The 23,653-nt window shown below is 44.3% G+C and overlaps 1 protein-coding gene across 7 annotated transcripts in view; it reads left to right on the plus strand.

Annotated features, from left to right (window-relative positions):
• Positions 1-1,788: 1,788 nt before the first annotated feature.
• The window catches only part of YLPM1 (YLP motif containing 1), a 39,137-nt gene continuing 17,272 nt past the window's right edge, over positions 1,789-23,653 (plus strand). For 3 of the 7 annotated variants that reach the window (XM_080595537.1, XM_080595533.1, XM_080595535.1), the window contains exons 1-7: positions 1,789-2,943; positions 7,654-7,899; positions 8,787-8,981; positions 10,118-10,860; positions 13,895-16,309; positions 20,147-20,255; positions 22,040-22,520. In XM_080595537.1, coding sequence (XP_080451663.1) covers positions 1,864-2,943; positions 7,654-7,899; positions 8,787-8,981; positions 10,118-10,860; positions 13,895-16,309; positions 20,147-20,255; positions 22,040-22,520 — 5,269 coding nt within the window. In that variant the 5' untranslated portion in view covers positions 1,789-1,863. The remainder of the gene's footprint in view (positions 2,944-7,653; positions 7,900-8,786; positions 8,982-10,117; positions 10,861-13,894; positions 16,310-20,146; positions 20,256-22,039; positions 22,521-23,653) is intronic. The other 4 variants (XM_080595532.1, XM_080595534.1, XM_080595536.1 and 1 more) reach the window with 2 other exon arrangements.

Consider the following 23,653-nt stretch of genomic DNA (forward strand, 5'->3'; position numbering starts at 1 on the left):
CCGTGTCATCCCAGCCTCAGATCCAACTTGCAGTAGGTCAGAGGAGGGAAAGATCATTATGTGCATAATAGGAAAGAGTTTGGTAAGTGAGAACACTTTGATGTTCCTATGAATGCAGAACTCTGCCGGTCCAAACCAGAAGATAAATTCCTGCCTGACCGAACTCTGGTACTTGATTTAAACCTGCACACAAGATAACAAACAGATGCCGGCAATGTTTCTCAGTAACTCAAAAATTTCCAGCTTCCCCCACAACATCCTCTCTTTTGCCATAGCCAGTTCCCAAAGCTTCTCAAGACAGAAAAAACAGTCAGAAAATCCACCAAAAAAGTCTGAAGTTATGCAACGAATGGGAGAAAATAATTTCCATTCTTTTCTGGGGACCAGCAGAAAGCCCAAGATTGCTGCACCATTATCACCACCAAAGTGAGGAAAATTAAGCTATTGATCCAAGGTGTGACATGGTCTATTTGAGGGATAACTGAAATGTGGTAGAACAGCAATTAGGAAGAGCATGAGCCATTCAAAAAACTAAAACAGCTGAATGACATACATTAATAATGTTACAGACTGTAAAAGAACAAGAAGGCATAAGATGGACAAAACAGGGTTGCTTTAGGACAAGGTAGTGTTGGGTAAAGCCAATAATAATCTTGGCTGGGAGGAGCCAATTCTAGTGCAGCCTAAAATAGATTTGAGTATTGACAAAAACATCTCTCAGGCTATTTGGAAGCTACACTTAAATTCAGCCTCCCAGATGTAGCTCAGAAAATGCTTGCTACGGCAAGTGGTTGAGTACGTGTATTTCTTTGTAAGAGGAAGTAACGGATTTCTTCATGGCATTGAGTAACCACAACAAATGGCAAGAATATTGGAAGAGACCTGCCTGCATGAAGTAACCTTGAATAAACTGATGATGAGAGAACTCATGAGGATAAATCAAAGGATCTTTGCCACAGAAGTTTTCTATTTTGAAATGACAGGCTTTCAAAGCTTAGTCAGTGCATAAACTAGGCTAAAGGGCTTGGGGATATAAATGTTACAGGTAGGATTTGGAAGAGACATGGGTAAGAAGTGCAAATGCTATCAGGAGGTCATATTCACGGTAAGAGAAATCATATAAAGGAGCACCACAAATAGAAAATGATCAATAGCCACCTCTAGACAAAAGGAGAAAGTTGTGTGTGTTGAACTGAGGTGGTTTTCCCAAAGATTTGTGTCTCATAATCAAGTTCAAACTGAAGTTTTCCTGGGAGATTCTCATTTGTATGGTGCACCTGTGTTTTCTGAGCGGGCAGGGATGCTCAGTGCTCCAGCCGTGAACTAGAGCTGAAACATCAGGACAGCTGCTCGGGTTTTGGAAGGACAGCGGGCAGCAAGGGAACACAACGGATTTGCTGCTGTGATGTATGAGGTGATTTTACACGTCCAGCGCTCCATCCTCATTATCGCCGCTCAGGCTTATCGCCATCACGTCCCTCTGAAGCGAAACAAAACCGTTCGTTATTTCCGCACATCCCCCCGAACCGCCAGGGCCGGGTCTCCCCCACCCCCGCTCCCTCCCCGCGCACACAAAATGGAGGCCGCTCCCCGCTCCCCCCCCCCCCCCCCCGGGCGGCGCGGCGCTCTGCACTCGCCTCCCGCCCTCTCACCGTGCCCCGCCGCCCGCCTCCCGCAGGCGCGGCGCCCCCCCGCCAGGCGGCGCCCGCGGCCGCTCTAGCGCGGCGCTCCCTCTCTACTGCCCGGGAGGACGGCGCGCCTCCCCGCGCAGGCGCCCTGGGGCCGCCCGCCCCGCCGCCGCCGCCGCCGCCGCCGCCGCGGCCTGGGGAAGGAAGCACCGCGCCGCGCTCCGGCCGCCCCGCCATGTACCCGGCCTGGGGCTTGTACGGCGCGGCGGGGCACTACCCGCCGCCGCCCACCTCCATCCCGCCGCCGCCGCTGCCCATGCCTCCCCCCAGCGTGCCGCCGCCCGCCGTGCCGCCGATGCCGCTGCCCAGCTACCCGCCGCCGGGCCCCGCGCCCCCCGCCGCCGCCTCCGCCGCCGCCCCGCCGCCGCCGCCACCGCCGGGCGGGACGTCGGGGTTCCTGAGCCTGCAGGAGCAGCACCTGGCGCAGCTGCAGCAGCTGCAGCAGATGCACCAGAAGCAGCTGCAGTCCGTGCTGCTCGGGCCGCCGCCGCCGCCCCCGGGGCCGCCCCCCCCGGGGCTGCCGCCGCCGCCGCTGCCGGGCTCCTTCGGGGACTGGCAGCAGCAGCAGCCGCCGCCGCCCGTGGCCGTGCCGCCGGTGCGCAGCTACCAGAAGCAGTTCGCGCACCGCGAGCCGCCGCCGACGGCCGCCGCCGCCCCGCCGCCGCCGAGCCGCAAGCGCGACGGGCAGGAGCCGCCCGGCGGCCACGGGGAGTGGGGCGAGCCGCTGCCCTCGTCGCCGGTGCCCATGGACATGGAGCTGTCGTCGCCGCCGCAGTCCCCGCAGCCCGCCGCCGCCCAGCCCTACCTGCCCCCCGGGCAGCCCTACCTGCCGCCTCCGCAGGCGGAGCCCTACCTGCCCCCCGGGCAGCCGCCCCCCGGGCAGTCCCCGCCGCTCCAGCCCTACCTGCCCCGGCCGCAGGCCTCGCAGCCGCCGCCCTCCTTCTCCGAGCCGCCCCCCTCCTACCTGGAGCCGCCGCCGCCGTCCAGCGCCGCCCAGCCCTACCTGCCCCCCGGGCCGGCGTACCTGGCGCCCCCCCAGCCCTACCTGCTCCCCTCGCAGGCGTCCCCTTCCCAGGCGGCGCAGCCCGGCCTGGCGCCCTCCCTGCCCGCCCCCAAGGCGGCCCAGCAGCACTTCACCCCCCCGCCGGCGGCCCTGGCCCTGCCCGAGGGTCCCCAGGGGGGCGGCCAGGAGAGCGGTGCCCCCCCCGAGCAGCACGGCGCCCCGCAGCCCGACCCGGCCACCATGACCCCCCAGGTGAGGAAGGCATCGCCCGGCCGCCCGGGGAACCAGCCCGGCTCCCCGCTGGATGTAATTCCTCCAGTGGGTCCGGCGGTCTCTGGAGAATTGTTTCCCAAAGCACAGCACGGGGGTGAAACGCACTGAGCCTTTGCTGACTTCATCTGGTCCTCTGTAGGATGCTGCAGGCTGCTTGCTTGTGGCGTGTTGCAGCGCCCTGTTCTGCTCTTGTTTTCAGTAATCTCTGCGCTTGGCTGTCCTTTGGGGACCGTGTTTGGTTGCTCTGACAGGTACAGGGTTGTGGCTATTCACCCTTACCAGCTACAGATAAAGCTGCAAAAGTTTTTCTGCTGTGGTACCTCGTTGCCTTTCACTCTCTGGAAATAAGTTTTGTGCTGTGCGTTTGGTCCTCCAGTATGAGATCGCATAGGGCATGTGAGAGTGTCCTGGTTTCGGCTTAAACCGCAACAGAGAGAAGTGTTCTGAAATGCTTTTTTTGGCAAAAAAATACTTTTATGGCTAAGGCTGCCTACTCTTATGTGTACGCTAGAGCCAAGATGACCACAAAGTGCACACATGCTTAACATCGTAGATGGGAGCACTTCCTCTGCAGGTGATGTGCCTGTCCTTACACATTAAGTTAGGGACAGTTTACTTCTTGAAGGCCGAGTGTGGACAAAGAGGCATGCAAGTTGAGGTCCTCAGCTATACAGTTCCTTCGGATTCAGAGGCTTTTGCAGGGTTTTAGGGTCGGCTTGTAGAGATCCAGCTGCAAGAACAAAGCCTACATACGTGCTCTCAGGAGTTTGACTGATTTGATTGATTTTATTTAAGTTCAAAATACATGTACTTTTGGCAAATGGATTTTAGGATTCTGATTTGGAGCTAAGTCTGCAAAAATCCTGTTGCGTCATGTTGAAGTTGCTGACGTTTTAAATTTGTCAATCGTTGGGACACCTTTTAATTTGTATCCATTCAAATTTCATACCTGTACATAGATGCATTTGGGAATGTACCATTTTTAAGTTTGTACCATATAGCTGGTCCCTGCCTAGCAAAGTGATTCACAGATTTAGTTTTATGAGGGTTTTGAACAGTATTAGTTCATGTCTTACAGTGGTAGGAATGGGACTCTTTTAATGCCAAAACTTTGGAAAATCAGACGTTGAAAGGGATGATAATTTGGTATTGAGGCTGCTGCTGAGTTCTTAAATTATTAAACTCCAGATCAAGCACTGAAGTAATTCCTCCCCCATTGTGAAGCCAGAAATTTCATAACTGCTAAGATTTTTTTCAATTCTTCCTCAGCAATTCTGTCCTTCCCGGAACAATGACAATTAATGTGTTATTTAAGCACAAGTAGATGGAGCAGAATGCTGCTGAAAAGCATCTCCAAAGTTTACGTTGTCTGTTTCATGAGTATTTGTATAAACAATTTGTATCTTATCTAGTTCTTAGTCTCTTTCACAATTCAGCGTTAATTCAAAAGGAATATGGTACTTTGCTGGCCATACATTTGATAAAATTTTGACTGGCTGGCTGTAATACAAGACAGGATTTGGGGCAACAAATCCTTACGCAATAGGAATAGCGAAAGCAAAGCAGAGCGAGGCTTTCTTGCTAGCGATTTTAAAAGCTTAGCAGGGACCGTAACTCATCATTTATAAAATCCTGTTAAGCTCTTTTTTTTTTAATGGTAATTGAAAGCAATTCTTTCAGTTCTCATCCAGCAGTAGCAGTGGCTGCAGCCAAAACAGATCGGTGTTTTTCTCTTAACAAAGGAAACGCTATGCAATTTGCCATTACGGAGTACTCTGCTATTTCCCTTTCATGTGTGAAATAAGGTAATTCTCTTTGCTGGGACAGCATTGAGAGTTCAGTGTAGCTTTTCCCAAGTATACAGTGAGGTTAGGTTTCTGGCTTCTTGTGTTTCTCTATGGTTAGATACGGCTTCTGACAAGGTCTGTTCAAATGCTCGTGGCATTTCGTTAATGCTCCATCTGATGTTTGCGCGCCGTATGCTGCTGTTTATTTACAGTCGGAAGCAAATCTGAGCGGGTGCAGCTGTACCCATAAATATGTATTTATATACTTCTGGTAAAGCTACCGCAGCTTCACCGTGTCACCTTTCAGCAGCCTGCTGCGCTCTCTGAAGTCCCTCCTCTATTATTTTGAGCTAGTCTTTCGGCATGGCTGGGCCGATATCGCCAGCTGGGGACTGTGAGGACTTACGGAGCCAAGCGGAGAGGTAGCAGCGAACACGACACGTTACTGTCATTTCTCAGCCTTTGTCAAGCTTGCGTTCATAGCCACTGTAACGTGCGGAGAACTGGCTGCATTGAAACTCCTCCGCAGAGCAGATTTATGTTGCTCGGGGTTGTGCTTCAGGTGGCCGGGGCTGGCAGTGCTGGTCTCGGCGGTGGTTGTGTGATGCCGTAGGTAGCTCTTGGTCAGCCGGAGATGGGAAAAGGCTCATGTCAATGCTGCTGTCTGCCTTAGATATAGGGCTTGTCGTTGAACTTGAAGAATTATGAAGAACTTGAAGTTATCATGAAGAGATAAGTGCTCAAATAACTCGACATTTTTTCTACGTGAATACTTCTGTTTTCTTCAGACTGAGCTATAGAAACCTGCGTTTCACTTTTCTCTCACTTTTCAGTTAGAGCCTGCAGTGCGTGTGTTTCTGACCTTGCTGTGAAAAGTATGTGGCAGGATATTGTCCTTTAAAGCTCTTTCTGTGAATCGCTGGTCCTATTGGGACTTTTAGCCCTTATCTGATTCATTAGAATGAGGAGAAAATGAGGTGGATCTCCGGATGAAGAGGGCTTCATGGCAGTCAAACAGTTGCTTGTCCGTCATTCCTCTGGAAGCATAACATCCAGCCCTGTCGTGTTAAATCCCCTTACGATGCCATTTGAAAGGGATAAATTTAATCATCTTTTGTGTAACCGGGGAGGGACGTATGCTCCTCCCTGCTGTTGAAACTTACCCTCATTACGGCTTGTTGTCGAAGATGCCTGAGAGGTTCCGTGCTGCAGCGTGAAAGCACGTCTTCCACCCGTGAGAGCTCTTCTGAGTCACGTTCTTGTTAAAAAGACCCTTGGCCGAAGTCACTGCAGGATCACCATGAAGTCCAAGAAGCCTCTCCTTTCGCTGACCTCATCTCCAAGTTGCAGTTTTACAGAAGTGTTTTTAAAAGATACATCTGTGTGTTTGCGTCTGCTAGGCTGTTAGCAGTAGACACCATCACTCCCGTTTTGAGTGTGAGGCAGGCTTTTGGAGGAAGCTTGTGCTTCTTTTAAACCCGCTTAAAGATAAATCGAACAGTTCAGTTTTGAGCAATCACATCAGACAACACCTACAACTGCTGTTATCACACTTACCCAAAAGGCAAGGACATCTTAAAATATTCTTTTCTGTTTGTGAGTAGGCTCTTTAGAGATTTCTTTTCTCAACAGTGCATGCTTGGATGGAAAGGAAGGACAGAAGAATATGAAAAAAGATGTAGAGTGGTCACAGATCCTCAAAGGTGGTAGAGCTGACACGAGAACATAGGAGTGGTTGCACTAGGTCAGACTAAAAGTACAGTGTTTTACTGTTCTCCTTGACAGTGGCTAAAAGCAGAAGCTAAGAGAAGAGTTTAAAAATCAAGTGTATTCTAAAGTACAGGAGCTGCCCTAATGGTGACCAGTGTCTTTATTTTTAAAATCTGGAGAATTTTATTATGGAGCTGTGTCTTGAATCCGTAAGATTTCATCACTTGCGGTATTCTCTGGCAGGGACTTGCGTAGCACAAGGCCGTGTCAGGTGAAGAGCTGCCTCCTGCCAGTTCTTAGTCTGTGTCCTGCTAGTCCGATCTGATGCCTGATACCTCTCGTATTAGAAGAGGGAGATTAGTTGGTTCCTGCTTGGCTTTCTTTAAGATGCGCTGTCCTGTAAGTGTTGAGATGCTCCTCATTAGTCATTTGTTCTTTATGCTGGTGGCAGCACGCGGTGGTTTGAATCTATTTTCATGCTCTGGGAGTCTCCTAATTCTAGCCTGAAGTATTTAAAACTGAAAGCTGAACTGCTTCTGAGATGGGTAGTTCTTCGGGTGCAGCCGTATCTGTTTACCTTTTCAGCTGTTGAATGTTAATCAGGATTCAGATAATAAATAATCCTCACTGTTCTTTGGCTCTGATTATTCTTTTTCCTTTCCAAACCTTTATTCAAATCTCTCCACCCCAGTTACTCTGCCATCATTTTCACTCTAATTCTGTTCTCTGTTCACGCTTGTCATCCTTTTTGAATGTTTCAAACTTTTTCTTTTTACTGCTCCCTTGCTCGCATTTGTTGTCCCTCATTTTACCTAAGTTAGTCTCAAAACAAGTACGTATATTTGTTAGGAATAAAAAGCACTAAACTTAGTAAGTGTGGTACCTATTACGTGCCTGTAGTACTTTGACTTATTTGTCATTTTTCTGCTTTTAATTGTTTTCTTTAATTGTAAGCTCTTTGGAGCAGGAAATTAAGTGAGGCATGCTACACACCACAGTGGTGTCTGAATTTTGATTAACTCTTTTGACCTGCACTGCAGTGCTGTTGATAATGAAGTGAGTTTTCCCTCAAAACAGATTTAAACATCTTTCTAGTGTATGTTTCTTCTTCATGATTCTAGCAACTATCATGAATTTCATGTTTTTTTTCCCGTGAAAGCTGTTTTTCTTAGAAAATTTCTATCTGTTGTAGGAACAGCAGCAATACTGGTACCAGCAACACCTGCTTAGCCTGCAGCAAAGGGCAAAAGCCCATGCTCAGGGACAGCAGCAAATGAAAGGTCCGGGAGTAGGGAAGGATACATCTGAACAGAGAGCAAAGTCTGAAGAAGGGAAAATGAGTGCTTCAACGCAGCAGTCTGAACCTCCTCCGCTGAATGAATCCCTGCCTCCAGCTTCCAAAGAAGACGAGTCTTCTCTTACCTCCACTGAAACTCAGGTAGGCTTTGCAGAGAGGTGCTGCTGTGTTGTGCTGTGCTACATGGGACAAAACAGGAAAATATTGCCATTAAATTCTCATGCATACTGTGTAACAATAACTAAATATGGTAAAACAACATTAAAAGAACATTTGTTAAGGCTGCACCAGTTAAAAAAAAAAAAACCTCTCGTGCAGATTTACATAGTCACCCACACATGCACCAAGCTTGGCTCACTCATGCTTTCCCCAACGTTGTCATCTTTGTCTATGAGAATCACATTGTGATACCTAAGTGCAAAATCAAGTACTTGGTAGATGCTTTTAGACACGATATTTTATTCTTCTCTGTCAGTTTCGGTTCTGTCTCCCCTTCTCCCTGTGTATTATAGTTTGTCTGAAAGCCAAGAGCTTTGTGCAGAATATTTAGTCGGAGTGCGTAATGATAGTTGCTCCATAATGGATGGAGGTCACGGCTTTGATGTTTGAACAGGTTACTGTAAGGTGGTAGATTACCCTGCAGGATGTGCTTTGCTTTAAATTTACGGTGTGCAGATTCCTACAAAGTGGCAAAATGATGCATTTGGAATTCCTTTACCTCATCATGAAAAAGCACTGCTGTCTCACTGCATTTGTTGTGAGCAGCACAGAACAGATCTGCTTTAATGTCTTACCTACAGGTAAGTTTCTGTATGTATGAACACCCTAATCCCCCTCAGCCTAACCTTTAGATCAGACTGTACAAGAATAAAGGAAATATCTTCCAGCAGTTAGGGGTGGCCAGAACACTGAAATACAGGGTGGTAAAATAAGGAGTGCTGAGAAAGTTCCTGTAAACTGGGTGGCGACCCAATGTTCTCTTCTGACAGAAGTCTCCCTTTATTTATAATATTTGCCTATTTCCCTAGCTCAATATTGATCCTCCTGATGACCCAGAGGAAGATTTGAGATTGCAACAGTTGCAAGCAGCAGCAGCTCAATGGCAGCAGCATCCCCATCACCGAGTTGGATTTCAGTACCAGAGGATAATGCAGAAGCATGCCCAGCTGCAGCAGATAGTACAGCAGTATCAACAGATCATGCAACAGCCTCCACATTTACAGGTGAAACACTAAGGAGATGGTATTTGATATACTTTGTGAGTGACCTAACATTCGTGGTTTGCTGCAAAATAAGTAGTTGAATACTTTGCTGTGGTTGGTCCATTTGTCTAGCTTCTCTTTCTGCATGTGCAGAAGTCTATATCCCCTTTTCCTACTGTCACTCAACTTCAGAATGAAAAAAAAATTGAGAGGTGGTGATGAAGCTTTAGTAGGATGAGAAATATAAGACTGTATGCTTGTCAAACGATTTTCAGACATACCTGAATGATACAGGAGCAAAGCTGAACACAATGTTGAATTTACTCAGTTTTGAACATTTTACTGCTGGAGAAATTCTTCAGGAGAAAGGTCAGTTACACAGATGATGGTGTGAGGTAATTTGGTAGCTGTGTTTCCCCCCCCCCCTTTTTTTTTTTTTTACAATATCACAGTACAAAAATGTGTACGGTGATGGTGTCTTAATAACAGATTCAGATAATTATATCACTGTTGCAGCCTTTAAAGTAGAAGCTGATTGCTTTATTAGTTGAGTCAGCTTTTTATGGTTTAAGCATTCCTTAAGTGGTTTGGGCTGTCGGGTTTGTTTAAAAAAATCTTGAAGTGTAAACCTAAAAATCTCAGAACAGATCAAGCCCATGGATAGTAGGACCTGTGTGTACACATAAGGAAACACTAACTGCTGATAGAAGCTGCACTGTGTAAATTATGATCTAGTAAAAGGTTAGAGAAAAATCATTGCTGACAGCTGAAGCAACTCTGTGTAGATTAATAGAGTTAGAAACTGAAACCTTGAGAAATAGTCACATGCTGCGTGTATTGAAAGTGTGAAGATTGATTTGGGCTTTCATAGCTGTCGTAAGCATGCAGTAATAATAGAGCGTGGAGGCCTTTGGTTATATTTTTCTTTAGCTTTCTCCTTTAAAAAAAAATAGTCTTTTATACTAAATGTTTGCCCTCCAGTCATGCAATGTGTAAATTGACTTCAGACATCTCAGTGTTTGCTTTTGTTTCGCTGTAGTTCTTCCTCAGGTTTCTGCACAAGTCAGAAGTTGTGATGTTACAAGTGATACTAAAATACGTGGCCTTGAAGATAACTAAGATGCTCTTTTGAAGTTATTCTCATATTCTCCTTGCAGACTATGTCAGTGGAGATGCAGCTGCGACATTATGAGACACAGCAAAAACAGTTCCAGCAGCTTCATAAAGACTGGGAGCGGTCAATGAACCAACAGTGGCAGCATCAGCTTCAAACCTATCCTCACAAAGACCAGCTGCAAGAGTATGAGAAACAGTGGAAAGCATGGGATGAACAGATGAAGGTCACTCAGTCCCATCTGCAGGAGAAAGTGAGCTCACTCCAAAATTTGAAGAACCAGTACCCTGCAAATGTTTCACTTCCGCCTCCATTTGTTCCGTATTCTCAAACGGCTCCAGGTGGCATTCCTGTTATGCCTCCAACTTTACCTTCAGCTACACCCCCACTGGTCCCTCCACCTCTGTCTTCTGTATCTCAGTTATCTAACTCCTCTGTCCCTTCAGGATCTAGTTCGCAAAGCAATCAGTCCACTGAAACACCAAGGCCAGCTCTGCTTCCCACCCCTGGTACCTATGCATCAAAAATAGCTAGCTCACCTGTATATTCAACTTACCATTCTCAAGTAAGTTCATCCTTCAGCTCTTCAGACCACGGAAAGTCTCAAGTTCACCATAATAAACAAAATGTCTCTATTTCATCTGAGCAAGGATGTGGGGAACTGAAAGGCCCTTCTGCACTGTCTTCAACGCATACCCCTACCATGCAGGATAAACCAGTGAGATCAGGTGGATTGCTTCCAGATCCTCCCAGATCAGCACGTTTTGAAGGCCCCAGAGGTCCTAGGTAAGGATATTTTTATCGATTTATACACATTCAAGGCTAGCACCCTTTTAGCGGTATATCAAGAAATGAAGCATTATGCCTTATTCTCAAATTTTCCTGAGGTTGTGTAAATTGTGCGTTTGATGGAGTTTTGCTCTTAATGGGTGTACACCATGTTCTGTATTTATCTGATTAAAGCAAAAACAGGTAAATGCTGTTCACCTGAGCGTTACCTAGAGTCAAATACTTTTCTCTAGTGAAATGCTTAGGCACACTGCTCCCTTTTCTTTTTCAGAAATGTAATATCCATTTTTTGAAAACAGGAAAGATGCTGTAAATATTTGATAAATCTTTACTGTCTTTAGGTTAACGATAAATCACATTTGAAAGAATGACCTTTCATGAGAAGCCGTATAAATTCCCAGTGTTTGATTTGTGGTACTTGGAATGCAGTTTAGGAATATACAAAGCAAAAGTGTTGAGGGAATGTTTTTAAGTCACTGCTATATGCAATAGCACTTCGGTGTGGACCTTCTGAAAGGAATTCAGGATAGTGTTCAAATACATATTCAGTTGAACATGCTATGATAATCGAATTACCAGAAATTTAGATATTTTTTTTTTAAACAACAAAATTTATTCTTTGTTTGCAACCCAAATCCATTTACAGCAGAAAGAAATTAAAGATTCAGAGCTCTTCACCAGTACTTTAATTTCTAGCGTGGGAGAGTTCTGTAACTAGACGATTGCCCTATTTGCTGCACATTTCAAAATGGCTTTCTGATAAGAGAGAGGGGTTGTTTGTCTTGCATCCAAATCAGTGTTTTTCTACATGTGCAGCGTTACTTAGCATTCAAACAATTATAAACAAGAAAAAGAAGGAGAGGTGAAGATTAGCACCTTAGTCTAATGGTAGGATTCTTGTTGTTTTGCCTAACATCTGATGGTCTTGGTCTTTATCTTCTTGTGAGGTGTACTTTTATTCAAATTTAAGTCTGCGTTTTGTCGGATGGATGACCTACTGTCTCAATGTAAAGTTACTTTAAAAACCAGTGTTCTATGTCTTTTATGTGGTTTTATATCTGCGATATGGTTTGATGTTCCTTTTGGACTTTTTTTTTATTGTTTGTTTTTCCATGGTTGACATGATATCAGGTTGCAAAAACATCTGTTCTGTCTGGTCATTAGTTCGAGACTGATTGCTGTGATGCCTAGTGAACCAAAAAGCAGCGTTATTCCGTTGAATTGTTTCTATCCTCGCATACTCACTAGATTTTTACAGTCATATCTTCGTGTTCATTTCCCTTCTTTTTGATTCCGAAGTGATCATTCGTGAATAGTAATTCATGAAGTACAAGCATCATACTTGAATTTTTATAACTTTGAATAATTTTCTGTCTCCCCATGGGTTTAAAAAAAGCGTCATTTCTGGTCCTGGGGGTTTTTTGGATGTGCAGTTCTGCAGACTGTTTTCAGTGATTTGCTAGCGCGTGTCTTTTATATGTGCATTAGTTTAGAGCTCAGTGCTGTGTGACTATAGACTATGGATAATGAGAAATTTCTAGAAAATACGTACAATGGCTTTATTTTTGAGCCCACTTACATTAAAATATTTTAAAATTTTTAAAAAAGGATTTTTTAAAATAACACTGTAACCTTTGTGCATTCCTATATTGTAATTGCGTGACTATTCTATGGTTTTATCAAAGCTTTTCCAAAAATCTGTTTACTGTTTGTTCTCAATATAGGCAATAGAAAACAGAGCTGTAATAAATTTTTAATTGAAACTGTGATAAATTTAAAATATTGTGTGTTACCTGGTGCTATTCCAAAGTCCCAGGTAACGATTAGACATACAAAAAGACACACTCCCACCCACCACTTTTTAGCAATTAACATTTATCAAGAAACTCTGAAGAATTCCCTTAAACTAATTTTCAGAATCTTGGGGATGAAGTATGTCTTACAGTATCCAACCTTTTCTTCTTGCTATATCTTATATGTAGAAGTTGGTCCTTCAAATCTAAGATATCTTGCTACTGCATTTTATATTTTTTTCATTCTGTTCATCTCGACCACACACACCCCAAACAAAAGGCAGTTTTGTTCCAACAGAAAACGTACTTTCTACTTTTTCTACTGAAGTGTTATCTTAATAGGATTATTAAAATTCTTTGAGGTTGTGTAAATGAGCTCATTTGGTATATTGCTCACTGAAACATTAAATTCTGCAAAAAGTCAACTGCTGCTGGTAACTAGGCAATAATGAATTAATATCCAGTGAGAGACAACTGTGAATCCCAGATACCCAAGCCATTTAACTTCAGGAACAGTGCTTCTGCACTGGTTCAGGAACAAGTTCTACATTTTGTGTAAAATGAATTTGATGTGTTGTAGTCTGTTATGTAAATCAATATTTGAGCATGTGCCTAAAGGTTGTTTTTTTGACTAGATCAGCCTTGCTAAATACGATTGCATAAATTATTCTTTATGCTGGTTTGCCAGACCTATTTCCTTGTCTTCAAGCAAGAGTAGAAAAGGATAAAAGTGATGCAATAAAAATGTGTGTGTTTTAGGCATATTGTCTTGCGTAGAACTGGACAATATCACAGCTCGCTGCACTTTCTGTGAGGATATATATTTATAGATATGTCTATAAGGCCTTTGTCATCACAGTTAGGTAAGCTTGTTGCGAAGTTTTAAAACAAAAGTTCAACAGCAGTTGTTGTTTTCAACAAAACTGTCTTTAAACAAAAGGTCAAAGCTTTTCTCCATTGAGTTTGCAAGTTTTTTTCAAGGTGAGTTTCAATCCTGAGATACTTAAGCCAAGTTTCCTTTTTAGGGTTACGTTGTTTGCAGGTGGCTTAGACTGGTCTTCGCTGGGCAGTGTTGTGGTGGAGAAGGAGGTCTCTGTGCTTCTGCACTGGTTCAAACGGATCTGATCCTAAGGCACACTAGGACGCATCAGTTAAACAGAGGGAGTGTGAAACTGGTTTTTAGACAAGTTTTATTTGACGTGTTCATTTGAATAAAACTGCTGTTATTTCATGCGCAGGTTTGATGGACCTCGAGGAAGAGGATACGACAAATTTGAAGGCTCGAGACCAAGAGGGCCCCGTTTTGACTCCCAGCGCTCAGAAGGACACAGGTCGCGTTTTGACCGACAGAACACTGATGGACAGCACACGAGTCGATGGGGAACTATCCCACGTGGACCAGCAGCACAATTTTATACTTCCCAAAATACATCACATGCACATGGTTCCCGACCGAGCGGTCCACGGTGGAGGGGGCCCAGGCCTCCTCTAGGACAGCAGCAGTCACAAACAGACTCACGATCAGAAAACAAAGAGCCTTTTACAGACATGGGTGGCAATCAGCAGGCTGGAAGTAGAACGCAGTCTACTGACGTGACAAGTACGGGCTCCGTTGAGCCGAGTGAGGACCTCACAAGCACTCAACAGGAACCATCCAAAGGTGAAGTCAAAGAAACTATTTCAGATCCTCCTAAGAAGTGGACGTGGAGTTCACACGATCCCAACCAGCAAGTGGAAGACTCCAAAGCAACTACTCCACCTATCCAGAACCAGACTTCGACATCCCTTTCTAGTAACTCTGGAGCTTTGCAGTCAGGTGTTGCAAGGCCGGGAGGTGCGGTGACCCCTGTAACAGGAAACCAGGATTTGAATTCCTCAGAGAGCCAGCTGCTTGGTTCGGACAGTACGCAGGGCCTGCCTGGGCCAGAAGGCAGAGGGAAAGGGCCATTTATGCATGAAGACAGAGGCAAGGGACCAGGAAACAGAGGAAGGGGGCAGGGCAGGATGGATGATGGCCGGGGCAGGGGGCAGGGGGATGGCCGTGGCTGGGGAATGGGCCGTGGCAGGGGCATGGGCAGGATGGACGGGCGAGGAATGGGCAGGATGGACGGTGGCCGGGGAATGGGCAGGATGGACGGTGGCTGGGGAATGGGCAGGATGGATGATGGCCACGGCCGGGGAATGGGCAGGATGGACGAGGGCCGTGGCAGAGGATATGTGTACAGGGGCAGGGGGCAGGCTAGGCAGGCATCTATCCGTGGCAGGGGGATGTTCAGGAGAGCGGGCAGCAGGGAGAGGATGGCAGACAGGCGGTCGGGCAGCAGGGAGAGGATGCCCGACGGGCGGTCTGGTAGCCGGGAGAGGACGCTGGGTGGCCGGTCAGACAGCAGGGAGAGGGTGATGTCTAGCCGAGACAGGGAGCTCGCCGGGCGGACAGGCAGCCGGGACAGGGCACAGCGGGCGGGCAGCAGGGAGAGGGGACCCGTCAGGCGGGCAGGAAGTAGGGAAAGGGAGCCCATGAGGCGGGCGGGCAGCAGGGAGAGGGACCCCATGCGGCGGGCAGGGAGCAGGGAGAGGGTCCCTGTGAGGCGGGCGGGCAGCAGGGAGAGGGTCCCTGTCAGGAGGGCAGGTAGCCGGGAGAGGGGTCCTGTCCGGAGGGCAGGTAGCCACGAGAGGGGACATGTCAGAAGGCCGGATAGCCGGGAGAGGGAAGCAGGGAGGTCTGACGTAGGCAGTATAGATAAACCAATTCACCTAGGAGACGATCCTGACAAATTGCCTCCGTACCATCGAGATGATGCACTCAGGGGTTCCTGGAGTCATGAAGACGAGGGAATGCAGGAGGAGTTTCCTTTAGATAGTAGGGATGACCTTCCTCTGGAGCATGAGCGGTTGGATGACTGGGAAAGAGAACGATACTGGGGAGATCACAACTCTGATTATCAGGATGATTCTGTAGATCCATATGATAGAGATGACAGGTTGCAATCTCACCATTCATTGCCTCCGTTATCTCCCCTACCACCACTACCTCCTTTATCATCTGATCACGACAGACGAGATTCATGGTGGGATGACTGGAAAAGGCCAAGGGAGAGGGAACTAGACAGAGATCTAGATAGGACAGGAAGATCCACAGATATTTATGATCAAGATGTGGACAGAGAATGGGATAATAGAGACTGGGACATGAGGCCTATGGATGATAGAGAAATGGGGAATCGTGACCTAGATATCCCCCCTCTCCCACCATTACCACCTCTCCCACCTCTGGACAGATACCGTGAAGATAGGTGGAGGGACGATAGGAACAGAGATCACTATGACAGAGACCTCCGAGACAGGGGGGAGCTGAGGATTCGAGAGTATCCAGAGAGATACGACACGTGGCGGGAGAAGCAGGACTACCTTCCTGAAAGGACTGACTGGGAGAGGGAACGCTTGACGGATAGGTGGTATCCAGATGATGGAGACAGACTGCGACCTATGGGTGATCAGCTAGATTCATCCCTTCTTCCACCTTCACATTCCTCTGATATGCTGGGAGCAGATTCAAACCTGGACTCGGAACAGTCCTTGGGGGGAGTGATGGTCCTTAGCCAAAGACAGCACGAGATAATTCTGAAAGCTGCCCAGGAGCTCAAAATGCTTCGGTGAGTTGCTTGATTCTGTCACTTTTGCGGAAAGAGAAATGACTAAGTAGGCTTATTAGATTTTCTTACACATTGTGATATTATTGCGTGTTTTCTAGATTTTTGAACTTCTGAGCTGTTACACTCCAGTTGTATGGTGTTGTGTGAAGGATGTTAATTTCCTTTTGGACATCTTCGTGCTAAATGTTACTTGTCCTGCATTAGTATGTTGTGATGACCTGACTCTTGTATTTCTGACCTATCTTCCTCGCTCTTTCCAATGCAAATCAAATACTCTGGGTTTGACTAGAAGCAGCCAGATTTTGATGTCCCAAGCTTTACTTGTGAATCCTCCTCCAGTTTCGGCTGATAAATAGACAAGTCAGTCCTATTGTAGCTCTAACCAGCCATATGGGCAGTTTGGATGTGGATGAAATTTTCAAAATCTTAAACACTAATGGGCTGCCTCTGAGATTCAGAGCTTTTTATAGAACAAAACAAAACTTACTGACTCCCTCCTCTCTTCATGTCTTTCTCAGAACAAAATATACGTTTAAAAGTATTCTCTCATTTTACTTCACACACGAGAAGTACTAATTTTAAGACTGGGTCTCTGTATAGGGGAGTGCACTTTATGTATTTGTAGAGTGAATGACTGGTGTCAGACAAGCCTTCTTACTCTGTTTCCAGTTCCAGGAGTTGTCTCAATTACTCAGATACTTTTCCAAGCCTAACAATAATGTTCACTGTTTTACTGGAAGAAAACATTGTTCTGATGTAATTTTGTAAAATTCATGACCTTGGCAAACTTTTGGAACCTCTTTTTTGGACACTTATTTGCTAATGGAGTTGCAAGATAGAATCATAGAATATCCCGAGTTGGAAGGGACCCATAAGGATCATCAAGTCCAACTCCTGGCACCGCACAGGTCTGCCCAAAGTTTAGACCATGTGACTAAGTGCACAGTCCAATTGCTTTTTAAATTCAGACAGGCTTGGTGCAGTGACTACGTCCCTGGGGAGCCTGTTCCAGTGTGCGACCACCCTCTCGGTGAAGAACCTCTTCCTGATGTCCAGCCTAAACTTCCCCCGCCATGAGAACAGGTGCCATGAGAACCTGTTGCATGGTGTTTCTTATATTGATGCTCCTTAAGGATGTTATTTTTCTCTCTACAGCTGTCCAACAAAGCATTTAAATCCAAGCTATGAGAACAGCTTGGTTTTTCTGTGGAGATGGTACCCCTTTCCTGATTTCTTCCTCCATTTGCACAGTAATGACTTCATTTCCTTTCTCTACAGCATGATAATGGAAGCTTGTGTGGAACTAGTTATTTGGACTATCTCCATCCCAGCTTTTGTGGATGGGCTTTTTTCCTTAAATAAATGGTCACCCATTTCCCCATGAGTAGGGCATCTCCATTTGTTACTTTCCAAGAATAGATCTGTCCACATCACCTGACCAACATTTTCGTTATCCTCAAAGGAGCTTGTTGATAATTGCTTCTTAATCTTTCTGTTGTCCTCAGATGACTTTGTTGATAATTACTTTTAAATACATGTCAAGATCTGCATTAAGGTGGTTCCTAATTCACATAGTGGGACCTATTAAAATTTTGGATACTGCTTCTTAATTAAAGCGTAGGTGCTTTTTTCCTTTTTACAATATTCTCTCATTTGAACTCTAGCATCCTCGATGAGTAATTTGGTCAAGCTTGGTTGATCTTAATTCTGAGGATCAACACAACAGTGTTGTCAAATTAGGAGGACATGACTCCTTAAGGTTTTAAAAGAAGTGACAGAATAATAACCTCTTAAACATCAGAAATATCTAGTAGGATAGGGCTCAGTAAATTTAGTAATATAAGAAGAGAGTGCATACCCTCTATCCAAATGTTTTCTTTGTGATTTGATGCCTGAGTTTTGGTTCATTACATGCATTCATGAGAAAACTGGAAAGATAAATTTCTTTTACTATGTCCAGTAAGTGAGGAGTGAGATCTTTTGGGGGAGATTGTAAAGAAGAAATTTACTAGAGGTTCACATGGTTCATCTTATTCATGAGTTGTTGTGAGATAGCTTATGATTGGTACGTAGCAAAGACAAGGACTTAACTTCACAAGGAAGGTATTTTGCTAAAATAATGAATAGTTAAAATGAAAATCAGTTATTACTGTTACATTATCGTTAAACCATGTTGAAAGATAGAGACATTTTTGCACTTTTCTTGAAGTTGTATTGTTTCCAAACTCGTAAGATTGCTGAGCATCTGTCTGATCGCTAAGCATCTGTCCCATATGGAGGGAAGGTCTTAGTTACATGCAGAAATTGCAAGAAAAGCCATTTCAAAAAGGGAAGGGAGAACTGTTATTATGAATAAATTAATATTTCACTGCAATTAGATTAATTCAACAGGTGTTAGTAACTGTGAAATCTGTGTTACAAAGCAACATTTGCCAAAAGTTTTGGAGCAACAGCTTGTTTTCAGCTTCCTGGCTTTCTCATAGCCTCAGGAGGCCAGTTGAGCTGTTTAATGTGAATGGCTACAAGCCAGTGGACTTAATTTAAGGACCATAGTTTGGGAATCAGTGCCTAAGTGAATAATTTATTAGAGCTGAGATGCTTGAGCATAGAAACTAAAACCTTTTATGTAAGGAAGTAGATTTATACAACTTTCTAATTCACTAAAAAGGGGAAATATAAATGTGATACTGTTGGTTTTTAAATTTCATTTGAGGATATTATTAAAATTAATTACACTGGTACTTCACATCAGGTGTTTCTGAGCAGGTGGCCCCAGTCTGAATGGTAAAAACAACTTTAAGGAGACTGCTTATGATTTTTTTTATTTATTTTTTTAACCAGGAGTTACACCAGTAGTATAATCACTTTCATCTCCAAAGATAAAGCCTTCATCTGGCTTTGCTTTTATCATGTACGTTACAGCATACTCAGAGCTGCATGCTGTTCTATATTTACCGTGTGGTTTATTTTTCCTAAGCCAGGCATAAAGAAGACCTTATAAGTGCTGGCAATTGCTCATGCTCTTTGCACTAATGCAGCACTTGGGATCCCTTTCTGTGTGCCATGTTCCCCTTGCCCTGGATGCTGAACAGATGCATTGCTAATCAGGATGGCTTATGTTGTGTCTAGTAGTACAGAGGGGATTCCTTAGTTGTTTTTTGGGCGCTACTTTAATAATACATGCAATTAAATATCAACAAAGAGTTACTACAATTAAAGAAAAAAAAGATAAAAAGATGTTAATAAAAACTGAAAGGAAACAAAATCACATTGAATAGAATTTTGTAGCCTGGTGGTCATAGCTTTCACTGCTGGTCCTGGTTTCTGTTGCAGACTGTGTATGGGTTGTGTATTAAATAGCATTTAGATATATAAAGCAAGGAAAGCTAACATCACCACTTTGTGTTTAAATGTTGGAACCTTTGTTGTGCTTTGAGTTGGCCTCAGTCTTGTTAGTGTGCATCCCAGAGCGAGTCACTGAAAGCATTTAAGCACGCATCTCCCCTGGGCTTCACGTTTGCAGGTCTTTGCAGAACCTAAAAGTCCAGCTCTGCTCTTTACTATCAAAGCAGAGTGGTTCTGGCCAAGTACTAAAGCATAACTGTATGCCACAGAGGAAATCTGTGGTCAAAAAAGGAGGCAGATAATATATTATATACCTCCATGGTTAGGTGGATGCGAAACAGGGATTTCTGAATCAGTGTTGACCACATAAAGCCTGTTTATGTCCTTTTCTGCTTTGGACTTGGCTGCTAATGGTAGTGTAATACGTCTTTAATTTCTCAAGTTTTCATTTGAGCTACAGACTAATAACATTTTCTTGTGATTCATGTGCAGAGAGCAAAAAGAACAGATGCAAAAGTTGAAAGAGTTTAAATCCGACATTTCCGCACAGGACTCTCCAAGGTCACAGAACACCAGCACGAGGCCAGGAGGTGCCTTTCAGGTAAATTCATCTCAAGCCCACGTAGTAACGTGGGTAGTAATTCTGTGTTTTTCAGATCTTTTCTGCGCTCTGATGGTCATACTTCTCTGTGGAATGCCTCCCCAGCAATCCTTACAACTTCTTCAGTCTTTTGTTGAGGCAAAGAAACTGTGGTTTCTTTAGATTTTTCAAAGTCTGTCTTATTCGTTCAGTCCACTGTGTCTTCTGAACATAACCCGCTGGGGACAGTAGCTCATGAGGTTTAACAGCCTAGACTGCTATAAGACAACGTGCAAGAAGAGTTCAGCTCTTATGAAAAAAGATTGTAAGGCTCATGAGAAGACCCTCCTTTTCACCACCTAACTAGGTTCTGATATTATCTTTGAATCCCAGATTGTTTTGCTTTTCCTGCTTTAAGTGTTCCTTCCTCTTTGAAGAGGTTAAAAAAGAAATTTGAGGATAGTTCCATCAGAAACTCAGATAAAGTGGATATTAGCTTTCTGTTGGCTGTCTTTGTTAGGAATACTCATTACTGGAATATCGTGAAGCGTGTGGAAGCACACATTTGTGTATCTCTGTGCCTTCATCTCCTGTTGTGATACAGTTTACTCCTCTGCTGTCCAGTCTCCTGGTTGGTTCTGGGAACTCTTCTCAGATTCTTTAATTTTTTTTTTGATAGTTCAAGTTCATACCAGGTCAGAAGACAGCTTAACTTCTCCAGTCATGTTTACTCAGGTTTATAAATCCTTCCTAGAATGAATACAACAGTGTTGTTAAATGTATGTTGAAGTCGATGCTGAGTTGATGCACAGACTTCATTCTTCATTAGATCATAACCTAAAAGTTACCGGTACCAATAAATTTGGCCGTACTGACCTGCGAGCCTGATGTTTAGCCAGACCAAGTTTTCTTTGTCCCTCCCTCCAGAGAAGCATTGTGCTGTGAATGATACACTGCAAGTTTTCTTTTTGCCTAGCTGACCTCTTCATTGTTTACAGTGTCTATAAAGTAAAGTAATGGAACAGATTTGCTACCAAGAGCTGCAGATGTGTTGGCATCTTTAGGAAGTGACTTTACTTCCTAACTTTGGTATTTCCTACTTCACCCATCTGCCCAGAGGTATTCAAACAACTTATCTTTCTTTGGATTTCTGCCATGTCTTTGAACTTACTACAGATCTCAGCCTGTATCTACAGCCATTCTCTGAGTTCGTTTGCATGCTGCTAGTAAGGCTGCCTCTAACTTGGCATCTGCTGGGATTCTGAAAAGACCCTTTTGACACAGTACATGGGGATGTTTGGTTCGAGACTGGATTTTTTCACTGGGCAACACCTCCCCATTTCTGATATCGATCTGATGTTGATTCCATTAAGGGTTTTCTGGGTGATACTGTTCTCTGGGAATTTTTCCAGTGACTTCCAGAAAGAAGCTGGCCTTATCAATCCTTTTGTGCCTCAGCAAGCTGCCCTACTTCCACACTATTTCAGCCTCCTCACAGACAACAAAAGAATCTTTGGGAATGAAACAGTAGACACCTTTGATATGAGATAGGCCCACTGGAGCTTAAATTAATATTATTTTGAAGGAGAAAATAGATAATATTCAAGCCTTTGCATAGTGAGCAAACGCCAAATTAATTCGGGCCACCAGTTCTTGAAATTTTGTCCTCCTACCTGTAGCACCTTGATGGAGGTACTAGAAAATGCTTATAATTTAATTACAGATTGCCGTTGTGCTTACTGACTTGCAGAGGATGAGAGAAGGTTAGATTACAGATCTCTATTTAAAGTGCTTTCTGCATCTAGGTCTCTTCTCAGCTATCTTCAGAGGCACCAGTAGAAGCCCAAGCTATTAAACCTTCTCCTGCTGTTATTATAAAGCCTCCCGTGTTGTTCAGACAGCCCACCCCTGTGACAAGACCAACTGCCCCACTGGCAAGGCCTGCTACACCTATGACAAGGCCACATGCTCCAGTTCCTACTCCAACTACAGCCCCAAGTCATGGTCAGTCTTTAAAACCATCACCTTCTGCTGTGGAACAGGAACGCTGGGATGAGGATTCTTTCCACGGACTCTGGGACACAAATGAGGATAAAGGAGCAAATATGGAGTACGAATTATGTAAACAGGAGTCAATGATGCCTCCACCAGTATCCTCGCCAGTGAAAGTACCTGCTGTTCACACCTCTGTTCCGTCAGCTGTACCAGTGTCACTTCCTCCAGTTATTCCACCCGTTCCTAAGGCACCTATAATTCAGCAAACTGTGGATTATGGCCATGGGCGAGGTGGGTATTACAGTGAATGTATTTGTCCGTTCTGTAACGGAGGGATAGTTAGCTCCATTCTAAAGGAGTGTGGCACACAAAATATGCCACATATATTTTGCAGCTGATGTTTAGGCTGTGTACATTGTGATCTAATACTTAACAGTGCAATTTTAAGGAGTCAGTAATCTTCAGTCTTGAGTTTGATGTTTTCTCTAATGCTGAAAAGCTATGTCACGTGAATTGAATGGTATATATCCACATCTGCTTCTAATAAACACCAGCTGATATGGTCACATCAACGTTATATTTAGATTGATAGTGAGACTTTCCCTTAATCCCTTTATAACTGAGTATGGGGAGTGTAACTGTGTTAGAAAGTACTTTGGTTTGTTACAGTTCTGAGAAGTGACTTAAAGCAGAATGTGGGTAATGTTTGCATTATTTATATACTGCTAATAGTATAATAGTATATAATATTTATATACTGCTATACTAATAGGTATGAGGTACATACTAGACAGTGCCTAGAGCCCTCTAGAACCAGTGTCCTGGTTCTGAGTAGCTGGCATGCTAAACAGGCATTTAACACCTAAGCAGTGAGAGCGTCTGATTTTTAGCACTGAGTTTATCAAAGCTAAAATTCAATGCTATTCTTTTAATTGAATTGACTTCTCTCATGTTTTCTTTTTTGCAAAAGTGGAATTGTGTTGTAAAGTTGTACATAAATTGTGCGTTGCCATTAAAGAGAGTTTTTCTCTATAACTGAAGCCATATCAATTCCATTAAGTGGATGTTTGTCTAAAAGCAGTTAGAAAAACTGTGACTGTTGAGAGTCTTAAGAGAGCATTTCAGTTAATATTCTCAATGTTATAGTAGTTCGATGAGTTACTGAAACTTTCATAGCATCAGTGTATATAATGTAACTGTGCAAGCTTCCTGAACTCATCCCAAGAAATAAAGTCCCATTGTTAAGGTAAAGCGGTATGCATACTTATGCATGCAGAAACATACTTAAGACTTTAAAAACCCTGGTGTTCTGTATTTATGTGTATTTTGGTAAGTTATTTCAGTCACTTCTAATGTCGTTGACTGAGTGCTTTTCACGACATTGGGAAGGAAATGGAAGAGGGGTATGTTAAGACATTACTTAG

Source organism: Anser brachyrhynchus (assembly GCF_964034855.1).
Source record: "Anser brachyrhynchus genome assembly, chromosome: 5".
Lineage (NCBI taxonomy): Eukaryota > Metazoa > Chordata > Aves > Anseriformes > Anatidae > Anser > Anser brachyrhynchus.